General features: G+C 42.2%; 1 protein-coding gene across 1 annotated transcript in view; it reads right to left on the reverse strand.

Moving 5' to 3' along the window:
* Myh13 (myosin heavy chain 13) overlaps positions 1 to 12851 on the reverse strand; it is a 50906-nt gene extending 38055 nt beyond the window's left edge. Inside the window, exons 1-11 of the mRNA XM_076871406.1 lie at positions 12648 to 12851; positions 10805 to 10948; positions 10563 to 10719; positions 9018 to 9045; positions 8601 to 8712; positions 6922 to 7014; positions 4630 to 4693; positions 4436 to 4534; positions 4229 to 4332; positions 2575 to 2713; positions 346 to 464 (exon numbers count right to left, since the gene is read on the reverse strand). Of these exons, the coding sequence (XP_076727521.1) occupies positions 346 to 464; positions 2575 to 2713; positions 4229 to 4332; positions 4436 to 4534; positions 4630 to 4693; positions 6922 to 7014; positions 8601 to 8712; positions 9018 to 9045; positions 10563 to 10719; positions 10805 to 10948; positions 12648 to 12851 (1263 nt within the window). The remainder of the gene's footprint in view (positions 1 to 345; positions 465 to 2574; positions 2714 to 4228; positions 4333 to 4435; positions 4535 to 4629; positions 4694 to 6921; positions 7015 to 8600; positions 8713 to 9017; positions 9046 to 10562; positions 10720 to 10804; positions 10949 to 12647) is intronic.
* Positions 12852 to 14533: the final 1682 nt, after the last annotated feature.

Consider the following 14533-nt stretch of genomic DNA (forward strand, 5'->3'; position numbering starts at 1 on the left):
ACCCAGAGAGGTGGAGAAAGTTTCTCTGCCTAAGCAAAGATTAAATAGAGAAGGAGAAAGATGACAGCCCATGCCACCTCAGTAAAGATGCTAGAAAAAGCCACTTGGCTCTAGAGGGTTCTTCATTGCCTGATTCCCGGCGCTCGTGATACCCAGGGGGTGGCGGTGGGTGGGCATTTTTTCTTTGGCACGACTTGAGTTCCCCCTGAGGTCTAAAATGAATTCCCCCTTAATGCCCAAACCAGTTTCATATGTATTTCTGAAAACTGTCACTGAGAAGACTTTAATATGATGATTAAAATAGCAAAATACCTTCCTCAACTGGATTTGAAGCATCTCCATTACCTGTTGGACATTTTGCCCTTTGGTGACATATTCATTTCCAACCTTCACCCTGGGACAGCACAGGCCTTTCAGCATTTCTGCAGAATTCAGACCCATCAGGTAGCCAGCTTTGTCAGCCACTGACAGAAGAGGAGAAATGTGTCATGCAAAAAAGCAGCCACTTCTAAGGCGCCCAATGAGGCTCTCGTTCCTCCCAGAAATGTTTTCTATGAGTCCTTTTGATGTCTCTGCATTCTCCCATATGTACCAGGACTGCACTGATTCAGTGAGGTTTGGACTCATAGTCCAGGGACCTGTCTCAAGAACTTGCAATTTGCCTCTTGGATATAACCTTTATCAGCAATTAACTTTTTGTTTGATCTTGACCTACTGATATTTCAACTTCATAAAAAGACATAACTTGCAAAGTAATATTAGAGTCCAATAATACATAAAATGGTACTGAAGTAAAGGACATGTGGACAGTTGACAATACATGTTAGGCCCTTTCCTAATTTATACAAAGTGAGAGAGAAACTCAAAACCTTGACCCTGTCTTCAAGTGTTCACAGTTGAAAGTAGTTGAACATGGGCAATTTTATTTGGCTTATGGACTACACTTGTAGTATCTGTGGGTTCTGCATGTGTGATTCTTCCAACCTTGGATCAAAAATATTTGGGAAAAGATTGCATCTGTACTGAACATATACAGACTTCCTTTTTTTGTCCTTATTTTCTAAGCAATACAACACAGCTATTTACATAGTGTTTACATTGTTTGGGTATTGCAAGTAATCTAGATATAATTTAAAGCATCCTGGAGGATGTGCATAGGTTATATGTGAATTCCTGGGGGGTACCCCTTGGGCTGGGTGGATGGTGAGTTGACAAGCTGACTGCTGGCTGATTAATCCCAGGTGGTCACACACTTCCCTTGTTATTTGGAGTGTCAGTGGTTTCTGTAGCTTGCCAAATACATTCTAAACCATTTACGCTGGCACTCAAGGACTTTCAAAACAAATGTCCAAATAATCATGTTTAAATTCTAATCTCTTATAAACCCACCACACACAGACAGATCCATAGCCAAAGCAGAACCTTCTCTGTCCCTTCCCAGCACAATCTTTTCTGGACTACCTTGTGAAGACAGTTCTAATGCCTATTCTTCCCTCTACCTCACATTTTCCAGAATCCTAATCATCCTTCACAGTCCAAATCAGTGGCTCCTCATCTAGGAAGCCGTCCCTTATTACTCCAATGCAGAAATGCATTCCTCCGGGAGTCTTCCTCTCTTGTGATTTACTCTGCACAGGTGTCAAGGGCAAGATTCTAAGACGGCTTCTGAGACATGCTCCCCGGGGGGGTGGGGTGGGGAAACATGCTCTTCTTCACCTGAGCATGGCAGGAGTGTATGATGGGCTATCACTTCCCTGATGAGATGGCTAACCAGTGGACTTTGAGTTGATACAAAAAGGAGATTATCCTAGGAGGGACTAACCTAAGCAGGTAGGCTTTATGGGACCTAGTCTCTAATTCCTTCTTTATTATGCAAGGGTTAAAAACACTCTGCTTCACACCTTGTGGGAATGACAGATAAAGCTGGAATCATCAGGGTTGACCCACGTTGCCAGCTTTCTATTCAAGGAATTTGTAGGATGCATTATGAGAGATAAGAGGTTCAATGAGCAGGACACATAGGGGTTAATCTTGTCCCTATTCATCCCTCCTGCTTCCCTAGGCTCTACTCTCAAGCCTCTCAGAGGATGATGGTGAGGTCAGCCAGGTGAGAGTTAGGAAGAGGAACATTTGTTCACCTGTCCTTACTTCAAGGTCAAGTTTGACAGATATCAAGGTGGGAGGGATAGGAAGAACAAAATTTGGACCCCCACTTTATCAAAGGCCTCATTTTAGGCCCTAATGATTATGACAATATTGTTTACATTAATAGTAATGATATATACAGACAGAAAGTGAAGTTCACTTCATGTTATTCTTGCATTAATTCTACCTTAAAAAGCAGGCAAACTTTGAATGTGGAAACTAGCAGAATAGTTGGTCAGTCACCACTACAGGAGTCCCCGATCAAGCTGGTGGACTTCCCCAGTGTAGGTACACTGAGCTTCAGACAACTCAAGTTCCATTTATACAATTTTGGAAGAGCATGACTTGAGATGTAGTGTTTAGCTCCCATGGTCTCATCCACTCACGAACACAGATAGGAGTCAAATCTACCTTCTTCAAAGAAGTTACCTTCTGTGCCGTCTGGCTCTGCCTGCTCCTCTCGCTGTTTCTGCTTGAACTTCATGTTCCCATAGTGCATCACGGCTCCTGTCAGCTTGTAGATCCCAACTTTCTCCTCTGAGCTGAAGCCCAGGATGTCAATGGCATTCTGAGAGGGGGAAAAAGGGCCAGCTGTCTCAACAGGACCCAGGGATCTGTCTGTAGCTTTCTCCCGGCAGAGACCTCACCTCCTTATAGAACATGAGATAAAATTTGCTCCAATAAATGAATGATGGGTGGGGTGTGGTAAGTTAGTGGATAAAAAGTTTGTGTGTCTGGAGGTGATTGTAGGAAGAACATGTGAATGATCTGTCTTTGCCCATCAAATAAGAACTGAGAAAAATCCTTCCCACTGCACATAGACGGGGCTTATTTTCTGGATGAGACAATTAGGAATCATCGTGGGAAGGAAATCACGTAGGTAGTGATGGAGAAATAGTTCCAAAGCTTGAGCGTTTATCATTGTAACATAGGAGTTCCAATATTGTTCGGAATCAAATAAATGCATTATAGAACATTAGATCTAGAAAAGGAGATCATTGAATATAATACCATTGGTTTTCGAATGAAAAAGGGGCAAATTTAGGCAAAGCTCCTTTTTTTTTTTTTTTTTTTTTTTTCTTGTGCTGTGCATTGGGTAAAACTGGGAATGGAACCACCTTTTGATCCAGCTATCCCACTCCTCGGTCTATACCCAAAGGACTTAAAAACAGCATACTACAGTGATGCAGCCACATCAATGTTCATAGCAGCACAATTTACAGTAGCCAAACTGTGGAACCAACTTAGATGCCCTTCAGTAGATGAATGGATAAAGAAATTTGGTATACATATATATACACAATGGAATATTACTCAGCAAGACAAGAAAATAAAATTATGGCATTTGCAGGTGATTAGATGGAGTTAGAGAATATCAGGCTAAGCAAAGTAAGCCAATCCCAAAAAACCAAAGGCCAAATGTTCACTCTAGGCAGCGGATGCTCATCCATAATGGGGTGGGGGTGTGGGATAGGTGGAGGAACTTAGGATGGGTAAAGCACTATCTATATTATATCATTAAATCCACATGAATACCTTATAGATGGTATTCATGTGGATTTAATGAGATAATAATTATTCCCCAAAGTAAAAGGTCACAGACTAGATAGTTATACAGAGGAGATAGGTCCCTAAAGTGAACCTACAAGGACAGGTAGAAAGAATAATGGAGAAGCATTGCAGTGTGAGGTTGTTTATTATTGTTATTATTATTTTGTCTCTCTGTTTTGTACTTCTTCATATTTTCTAAATTTTCTTGAGCCGTGTAGGTAGGTGATTTTGTAACCTGAAAACTTCCAACAAATGTTACATTACAAAGCTTATAAATGCAAAAATTTATTCTAATTCAAGTATTAGAGGATAGAAGTGACGGTATGCTTGGAGAACCCCTGGATTCTTATTTTGGAATCTTGTAATGTGGAGCTAAGTAGGGAAAAGGGCAAACTGGACTCATTCTCTGAGCTTTCAATCTCCGTCTTTGGTCTAATCACTTAGGGTCCCAGTTTTCTCATGAGTTCCCTGAGCTGCCTGTCAGTTCAAAACTCCTTAATTCTCTGCATAAACAAGTTAATTTCATGCTTACATCAGTCGCCAATAGCTCCTCGCTGTCATCAATGCTGGCTACAGTGACCTCTCCCTGGCTCACGAAGGGAAAGTCAAAGGGGTTGGTTGAAATCAAAAGCAGGTCTGCAAAACATCAAGATCTTTTTAATACTGTAGACACAACTTACTCTGGGTATTGTCCCAAAGCCACTGATGAGGAAGATAAGAATGATATCAGAGAGCTTACCAATGAGTTCTGGCTTCTTGTTTGACATGATTTGGTAAAAAATATGATAGCTTCTCTCAGCAGATAACTGAAATGTCACTCTGGATTTTTCCAAGAGATCTAAGGTAACAACAACAAAAATAATAATTTCAGGTTTCCAAGAGTGACCTTTGTGGCAAACTACCAAGGTATTTGTGTTAAGTGTCCATACTTACAGGTTTCAATGTCAGCAGATGCCAGCTTTCCAGTGGCTCCGAAGTGAATCCGAATGAACTTCCCCTGTCCAATGGCAGGATGAAAAACACCACAGTCACTTGCTCTATATGATTCTGTGTGGGCCTCTGATAGGTGCTATCACCAATGGGTGGGAAGCACAGGGTTAGGGAGGCAGTGAAGCCAGAAACATAAGTACTTCCTATCTCGGTTTGTCTCACTCCTGCAGTCCCCAGGCTGAGCCAACCAAGGCTCAGGTAGCCCTATCCAGAGTTCCCAGCCTTGTTCCTACAGCTCAGGGGGCATCCATAGGCTTTCGTCCAACTCCCTGCTTGGAACCACCTCATTCCTGACTGCATCCTTGATTTTTATACTATTTTTACACCTTGTTTCCCAAATACTTTCTCAAATATTAGAATTGATTGTATGGATGGGCTGTCTAATTTCTTTTTCTTTCTTTCTTTTTTTTTGCCTTTGAATGCTAATTCTGAGATTTTATATACTACTTATTACAGGCAAGTCTAACTCCTAGGCATCTGGCTCCCCAAAGAACAACTCAGGGTCTGGGTTTCTCCCTTTTTGGGAAGTGATAAATAAAGTGTACACACACACACACATACACATATATATACACATACTTACACATGTATGTATATACACATATACATATGTATGTGTGTATATGTATATATAAATGTGTATGTATATATACACATATGCACATACACACATATAAAATATATAAACTTTAATTTATATTATTTTATAAAATTTAGATATAATGCGTACATGTGAATTATATATGTATTAATTTACATAGTACATATAAATATGTGCATAGTACATAGAAATTATGTGCGTCCCTTTCTCATATCCATTTAATTGGTACTCTACCATACTGTGAACACATTTAAGGGCGAAAATGTTGACTTGTTTATTCCACACAGTTTGGAATGTGGTCAGTACTCAATAATATTCTCAATATTTTTTCTGAATGAGGCCTATAAGGGTTTGTGAAGGGTCAGTGGACGTATGTGTGAATGAGAGTATTGGGGCTTCAGTATTTTTAGCTAATTTCTGGAAGACAATGGAATCACTAGCCTACAAAGGTCTGGAGGGGAGAAGGTGTACAGAGTGCTTATGAATTCTGGCTCAGGACCAAAAGGAAAGGCCTAAAGTGAATAAATGGATGTGATGACAGGGAGTCCTAAAGGCATCATCTCCACTTAAATGTGGAATCAGACTAGCACCATAGCTAAAATTGGTCCAAGCACTGTAATACATCTCTACACATGTAAAATGCACTCAGATCCCCCACAAAGAAGGGCTTAGTTTTGCACCCAGGAAGACAGATGTACAAGTGGGTAGTATTCAGGGGACCAAGCACATATCTGAGGAAAGAAAGGCCAGGCCTCAGAGCTAGTCTTTGAGGAATGCATCTACTTTTTAATCAGCAACCTTTTTATCTTTATGGGGTGACCATAAAATGTGAGCTTGAGATTGTCCAGCTGGTGAGATGTGTGAAGTTCTGAGGTACTTTTGCAACTAGAGGCATCAATGAGGGCTGTACCTCTTGAGTATTTGCTCCCCTGGCCAATGAAATTGAACATATTGCTGAATGCTTATTTGCCAGTGTGGAAATAAATACCTCTTTGGTGGTGCTATTCCTAAGTGAAATGGTTGAAGGAAGAATGATTGACTTTAATATACTTAGCACCAACCAATTCCTACTGGGTTCCCTTTTGTCTTTGCTAGTTCTTCTGCAGCTCCTAGGACTTCCTGACTTGGAGTAGGTCAAATCTACCAACCTAATTCACACTAAGAATTCTGTGGCTAAGTCAATGGATGTTGTTCAGTAATATTAAGTGAGCACAGGAAGAGATGTCCACTATCATTACCAATATAGGAGATATACATTAAAACCATCATTAGATATCACTACACACTTATAAAAGTGGCCAAAATAAGGTTTAAAATGTCTCCATCTAGAGAATCTGATGTTAGCATTCAAGAATTGATTTGTACTTGCAGAATTTGAATCTCTGAGGCTTCAGGATGCTTGTGAGGTGATGTTGACTAGTTAGGGAAAGACAGCTAAATCCTCCCTCTGCCAGGAAGAGGCCAACACTTTTTTCAAAGTGGATTAAAATATTCCAGTTGAGTAGATTAATCTGAATTGCTGGAGGGTAGAACAAGGCCCGGTATGTTTTAGTTTATGTGACAATTTTTCACATCCAGCACTTAAGGACAGGGTGTGGTTGGCTGGAGTAAATGAAAACTGGGCTGGGTCTTACAAATCTGGAAGAGTTGTCATTCCTCACAGTCTTGGCGTTTCCAAAGGCCTCCAGCAGGGGATTGGCCTGGATGATCTGATCCTCCAGGGTTCCCTAACAACAAAGAGAAGAGAGGACTTTGAACTGTCTTCCTGAGAAGCCCACAGGTGACTGGAAAGTGTGTGTACTCTGGGAAAGGTCCAGGGAGAAGTGTCCACCAGTCTTACCTGGTGTCCAGTGTAGACATGTGGAGATACCAGGGCCCCACCAGATCCCACCTAAGGAGTACATGTACCTCTGTACTCACCTAATATCATAGACATTTGTGTTCAGAAGGGGAAATGACCTCAAAGATCGTGCAATAAAAAAAATGGTTTTCAAAAATGTCTTATAAGTAGCAAAAAAAAAAAATCATAAAAATTGTTACTCAGGAGTCTACTATGGTAAAAAGGATTTCTACCTCACTTCCATCACTTATCCTTCTGGCTCCAGAGAGGTTTGGAAACTGTTAAACCTAGTGATTCTCAAAGTGTGGTCCCTGGACCAGCAGTAAGAACTTTACCTGAAAACATGTTAGAAAGGCAAAACACTGGATCCCACTTTAGACCTTCTTAATCAGAAATTATGGGCTGAGGCTCTCAATTCCTTTTAAAAGCCCTTTAATTGGTTCTGATGTGTGCTTCAATTTGAAAACTCCTGGTGTTTCCATTCCCTTCTCCAGAGGGAATGTGGAGTTGGTCAAGATCACTCAACTATTGTTGAAGGAACTGGTGCTAGATCCCAAGTCCACTTTCTGCCTTGCCCCTGATTGTGATATAGTAAAAGATACATATTTCCGTTTTCTGACACAAATCTCCTGAATCCCTTGGCATCTCCAAAGTTCTAAGTGTCTTATTATATACTAATAATGAATGAGTGGTGTCTGGGGGGGTCCCCAGACAGCCCCAGGATGAGGGTTGGTTGCCATGGGAACTGATTACAGGACTGGAGATTTCAGGGGAGAGAGAGACTGAAGGTTGAACTAATCACCAAAGCCAATGATCTGGTTGGTTATGCCCATGTAACAGAACCTCTGTGAGAATTCTTAACCATAGCGAATTCTTGACGAACCCATGGAGACGCTGGGAGGTGGCATGGCAGTTCCACGCTTCTCTCCCTGTCTTACCCCTCTATGCATCTCTTCCAACCGGTTGTTCTTGAATTGTTTCTTTTATAATATACCAGTAGTAAGTAAAGTGTTTCTCTGAGTTCTTTGAACCATTCTAGAAAATTACTGAACTTGAGAAGGGGTTTGTAGGAGCCCCAGATGTGTAACTGGTCAGTTCCACTTAGCACTGGGACTTGCAATGGACACCTGAAGTGGGGGGGGGGGTGTCTTATGGGATATGATACTATTTCCAGGGAGTTAGTATCATAATTGAATTGAATTGTAAGATTGTTGCTCCCACCCTCCCACCTCTATGGGTGTCTATAGAGAATTAGGATATTGCCTGGTGTGGGGGGAAAAAACAAAACAAAACAACAACCACAAAAAACCCCTCACACATTTGGCATTGGAAATGTTCTGTGTGAGAATACAGGGAAGAGGAAACTTCTGTTCTGTTTACCTGGCTCATCTGAGCTGTGACACACCCTTGGCGCTCACTCAATATGTCAGACATACTTATTCTAATAAGCCTCCAGGGCAGGCCATTGCTTACCTGCATTTTGCCTGTTGGCTGCTCTTTCTTCTTGTCCCCAGTAACTGCAATTGTTGCAAAGTACTGGATGACACGCTTGGTGTTCACAGTCTTCCCTGCACCAGATTCTCCACTGCCAATTTAAAAGTAAATGGTTAAAGGACTGGTTTGGTGGCACATTCCTGTAATCCCAGCGGTGGCTCCTGAGACAGGAGGATCGCCAGTTCAAAGCCAGCCTCAGCAATGGCGAGGCGCTAAGCTACTCAGTGAGACCCTGTCTCTAAATAAAACACAAAATAGGGTTGGAATGTGGCTCAGGGGTCAAGTGTCCCTAAGTTCAATCCTCAGTCCAAAAAGAAAAGTAAATGTGATAAAGGAAAGTGGAAGAGATGGGCATTGGCTTCTGAGTCATCATGGGCTCAAACACAGGTTACTCACGTGATAAGGATGGACTGGTTGTCTCGATCTAGAAACACAAAAGGAGGCAAACAAAATAAGTGAACAACAAACAGATAGGATTTAAATACAAAGCAAATTGGGGGAAAGTTAAAGAACCTAGGGCCTGGTTGGGTTTTGAACTTGTGGTGTGGTTCAGGCATGTCTAATCTTGGCGACAATTTGTGTAGATTTCTTAAATGTGGGATGTATGGAAAGCCTGGGAGATGAACAGTGAACCCCACATGTAAAAGTTGTTCATGTTGGTAGATCTTTAACTCTTTGCTTTCCATCTCCCTTTGAAACAAAGAAAGCCAATTTCAGGTTCAGAGCAAGTAGGAGACCATAGCTTCTATTTAGAATTTGTAGGCACTTATTGGCTGTCATGGTATTTTTCTCTTACTTTTATTTTCTACTCATGAGAAACTACTTCTGAGAGTGTATGGATTGAAAAAATTCATATATTGAAGTCCTAATATCCGGAACCTCAGAATTATTTGGAAATAAGATGCAGATGTGATTAATCAAGATGAGGTCTTTCAGGGTAGGGTGAAATCTTGATCCAATATGACTGGTATCCTTATAATAAGGGGACATTTAAAGACACACACACACACACACACACACACACACACACACACACACAGGGAGAATGCCATGTGAAGATGATGCCAGAGGGCAGTGTGACGCTTCTACATGCCAGAATCATCAAAGATTGCCTGCAAACCACAGAAGCTAAGTGCGAAACCTGGAACAGATTCTCCTACAGCTTCAGAAGGAAAAAACCTTGCTGAAACCTCGATTATAGACTTCTAGCCTCTAGAACTGTGAGACTATACATTTCTGTTGTTTAAGCCACCCAGTCTGTAGTATTTTGTTATAGCACTTATAGCAACCTAATAGTGATATTATCCTTCCCTTTAAAACTGAGGTCACTTCAGTTAGAAAAAACAAATATTGTTTGCAGAAAGGGTAAAGATTGTAAATGTGGGATAGAAATGATTGAAGTATGGGTGACATTGTACTGGATGATTTTTAAGTGTCGTCCAATCTTGAATGCTGGCTTTTATTTCTTGTCTCTGTGCTGAGTCAAAACGGGCAAAAGTTGAGAAGATAAAAATGATAATGGCATGACAGTATCACCATATCTCTATTTCTAATGCCACTTTGGAAATCTGGGGAAGATGCACAGAAGCCTGAGTTAAGGGGCAAAGCAGGTAAAGGGAGACTTTTCCACCTATTTTTACAACTTTGTGGCTACTACTACAGTTTCTCTTCTAAGTATGTCCATGCTAAGGGTGCTTTGCAGGTAAGGACAGGGCATTTCTTTGTGCTCCCTAAATAAGCATGGACTTAGTGTGGCTTTGGCCATGACCACTGGACTTTCCATGTATCATGACCAATAAATAGAAGATTTGCACTGCTGGCTATTCATCCCCAAATCATCTGAAGCTCTTTGGTTCATGCACTGTTCAGATGGCCAAAGCCTCTAACGGGCTTGAATAACTGACAATTATTTTTAAAAACATGAACAAAGAGAGGACTCACCAGTCAGCATGAACTGATAGGCGTTGTCCGAGATGGAGAAGATGTGGGGCGGGGCCTCCTGGCGCTTTTTGCCTCTGTAGGCAGCCACCACCTCTGGGTTGTATACCGGCAGCCACTTGTAGGGGTTGACGGTGACACAGAAGAGGCCTGAGTAGGTCTGGGAAAATCAGAAAATTAATCATTTAGATCTTGTTTTTAATCAGAGAAATAAATGATGTGCACTGATGTTCAAGGGCACTCACGTAGATCATCCAGGCTGCATAACGCTCTTTGAGGTTGTACAGCACAGCAGGCTCGTGCAGGTGGGTCATCATGGCCATGTCCTCGATCTTGTCGAATTTGGGAGGGTTCATGGGGAACACCTGGTCACTGTTCAGAGTGAGCGTCTGGGTATTGAGAAGAAAAGCAAGCAATGGAGAGGAAGCCAATGATCTGCACCCCTCTTCACTGGAGGGGTAGAAGTAGTGAGATACTGTGGTACATTCAGTGATACATTTATCAATCATTTCCATGTCTAGAGATGATCTTTAAGTAACTTGCCCTTGATTAACCTGATTCTGGTCAAACCAGTGCTGGTCTGATGATCCCAATCAGTCTGCCATTGTGGGTTCCAGGAGGTGGTTACAGGGGTGCAGAGCTATAGAGCCCTTTGCCTTCAGGGTGGTCAGATGTAGCTTAGAATAGCCACTATCAAGGTAGGTTGCCTTTGTTTACCAGGTTTGCTGTGAGTTCTGGGCTGTGACAAAGGTTGGAAGGTTGGAAGGAACTGCTCCAGTGTGTTTTATGCATTTCTACCTCAATGCCCTGGGTCAAGTGGGTTCCTTTATCTTCAATGAATATCTTCATTGAAATGATATCTGGACACCTTCAAGTGCCCCCTCTTCTGAGACCCATTTCCTCTCTTCCTTGTTTCTTCAAGGCTCCCATAATTCTTTGTACCCCTGCTCTCCTAAGTTAGAACATTTGAGCCTGCATCATGCATGGTTCATGGCTGTAAAATATTTCGAGATGATAACTGGATTCCCCCCCCCCCGCCCCTCTGTATTTTTCCTGCCTGTCCTCATTCAAGGATGCAGTTGGCTCTGTACTTCTTTCTTAAGAGAGGTAGAAAATATGGCAGAAAAGAGAAGGAGCCTATAGAACTTTCTGGATTTTGTTTTCCAAAAACCAAAGTGTTTAGAGGAACTTTGAGGGTTTTACAGAAGAGGTAAAAGGAAGGAGATTTGCTATAGCCTAAAATTCTTGAGAAGGGGTGACCCTCCTGTTCCACTGCCTTAGCCTAGAAAGAGAGACCCCACTGTGGCCAAAGGGATGAGAGAAAAGTCTCTGTATCCTGAACTTTTAGGATCTGGCACGTTTTTCTAAATAGATCTTTTAGGAGGCAATGCAACCCCGAAGCAAGACTGTGTAGGTTGAGAATATGCCACAACCTTGAGGGTGGGACAACCCCAAGAGTGACTGAAGACATTTTTTTTCTAGCCCAGTGATAAAGATCTGGAATCAGAGATTATGTCCAATAATAAAGAAAAAAAACTAAGAGAAAAATCTGTCTCATGTGTCTGAGTTTGAATTGAGACTCACACTTGCCGAATACATCTTGATTCCTACACTAGATGGGTAAGTTTAGGGGAAGGAATGTGCTAAGATTTGCAAATATTTGAAAAGTGTTCCATGCTTTGATGGAAACCTACTAGGTATCCAATAAGTACTGAATTGAAAAGGCATGCTGTAATTCTCCATGATAAACTAGCCAGTGCCTCCTGGGCTTCCTCTTAAGAATGATTGTGTGCAGCCCACAAGCTATATTTGGTTTTCTGTTCAGCAACAATAGCACCAATTTGCCTTTAAGTAGTCCCAAGTCTTTCACCTGCACCTTCCCCTTTTCTCCAAAGCAAACACCATAAAATCCTCAAAGCCCAAACCCTCAAAGGAAAGAGACAGGAGCGAGGTGTATGACATGGGAACTTCACTATAGAACAGGGAGATGTAAGTTTCAATCTGTCTTTAGATACAATTTCTAATATTCCATTCCAAAGGAAAACAAGGACGCCCATCTTATCTAAGACATTTGAGATCAGCACTTACCCGGTCATCCAGGGTCTTGACGATGACTTGGTCATTTTCCCTGCTCTGGATCATACCTTTCACATACATTTCCTTATCATCCACTGCAAAGCAGGCTTTCTTTGAATCGAATGGACGATTTTGAGCTTCGATTCTCTCCTTCTCTGGTTTCCGGAGGTAGGGAGCTGCTTCTCCAAAAATGGCCATCTCAGCATCCGAGCTCATGACTGCAGGGAGCTGGGAAGACCAGAGGATTGCTGAGTCTCATACCTGGGAGAACACTGCATGTATAGGGTGGCTACCTGTCATCTCTATTCAACAGGAGGCCAGATTCAAAGGCTCTGGGAAGAGCTAGGTCCTGAGGGATCTACAACCAGGTCTATGGCTTACACTGGGCAAATAGGAATGAGGTAAAAGGAACATTTTAGGCTGGGCATGGGTGTGCGCCTGTAATCCCTGCAACTCAGGAGGCTGAAGGCATGAGGATTGTGAGTTCAAAGCCAGCCTCAGCAATTTAGCCAGTCCCAAGCAACTTATGGAGGCACTGTCTCAAAAATAAAATATAAAAAGGGCTGGGGATGTGGCTCAGTGGCTAAGCACCCCTGGATTCAATCCCCAGTACTAACAACAAAAAAAGAGAACAAAAAATGTGTGAGGATTGTTTTTTCTTGCTGAGTGTCACTTTTGGGAACATCTCTTCGTTCAGCCCCTGGTGTGCACGTCTGTACCAATGAAAGATGACCCTGGTGAGCCCAATAAAAGGGGGCTTCAAGCATCTTTTTAAATTGTGCCTCCCATTTGAGCTTGTGGCTTTGAGGTCTCCCCCAGTTCCTAAGTGAATCTGGAAACAGTTGCTGGAAACTGAGGATTCCCAGTAGAACTTGCAGATAGCCCAGTGACAAGTAAATGAGAGAATACCAGCTTCTCACGCTTGCTTAGGTAATGTGGTAATAGCACATGGGCCCCCAGCAATGTCACTCTCTCTCATAATCAACCACCCCCTCTCCCCGCCTCCTTTGCTGGCCCTTCTCTTTATGTGTATTCTCTGCTTAGAAATCAGAAAACCCAATCCCCAAATCCCAGCACTGACCTTGTTCAGACCATTTAACTTCTCTGGTCTCCTGTGTCTTGCCACTTAAAATGATAAAGCCAGTCTAGCCCCTGTCTAAGGTTCCTGCCTGCTGTGTGACTTTATGGTTCCTTCTCGCCCTCTCTGTTTGCCTCTTCCACTTCTTTGGATCTGTTTTCCCTCAACTCCTCTACTTGTTTTTCCCCTCGTCTCATCCTTCTTCCCTTTCACTCTTTTTTTCCTTCCTGTTTTTTCTCCTGTAACTGAAATAAAATGGAATTAAATGACACTACCACACACACCTTTCCATATCCCTCTTAAAAACACTTAATATTTTTTGAATGGAATCTTTTGTATACTCTTTTTTAAAGTGAGACAGTTGAACATATTATAGTTCTCTCTCCCCCATCTTAGCCTTTAGGATTTTGCTCTCCATTGGTCAAGGTTTAAATATCCCTTCTGGGCTGAGGATATGGCTGAGTGGTAGAGCACTCGACTGGTACTCTTGAGGTCCTGAGTTTCATCCCCAGCACCACAAAAAGGAGAAAAACCCTTTCTTCCTATGATTCTGTGGAGTTCTATGTTGCATAGAGAGAAGTACCTGTCTTGCTTTGGGCCTTAATCAGATTAACTTGTGTTTTGGATCTGGTCACAATGGCACATGCCTGTCATCTCAGAGACTTGGGAGGCTGAGGCAGAAGGATTGCAAATTTAAGGTTCCCCGCAGTGTCTCAAAAAGTGTGGGGGGAGGTGACTCAGTGGTAGAACGCTGCTGGTTTCAATTCCCAGGATGGAGGAAAAAAGTTGCATTTGGTTTTACTTTGGCCAGGGGCTCTTC

This window comes from Callospermophilus lateralis, chromosome 11, assembly GCF_048772815.1.
Source record: "Callospermophilus lateralis isolate mCalLat2 chromosome 11, mCalLat2.hap1, whole genome shotgun sequence".
NCBI lineage: Eukaryota > Metazoa > Chordata > Mammalia > Rodentia > Sciuridae > Callospermophilus > Callospermophilus lateralis.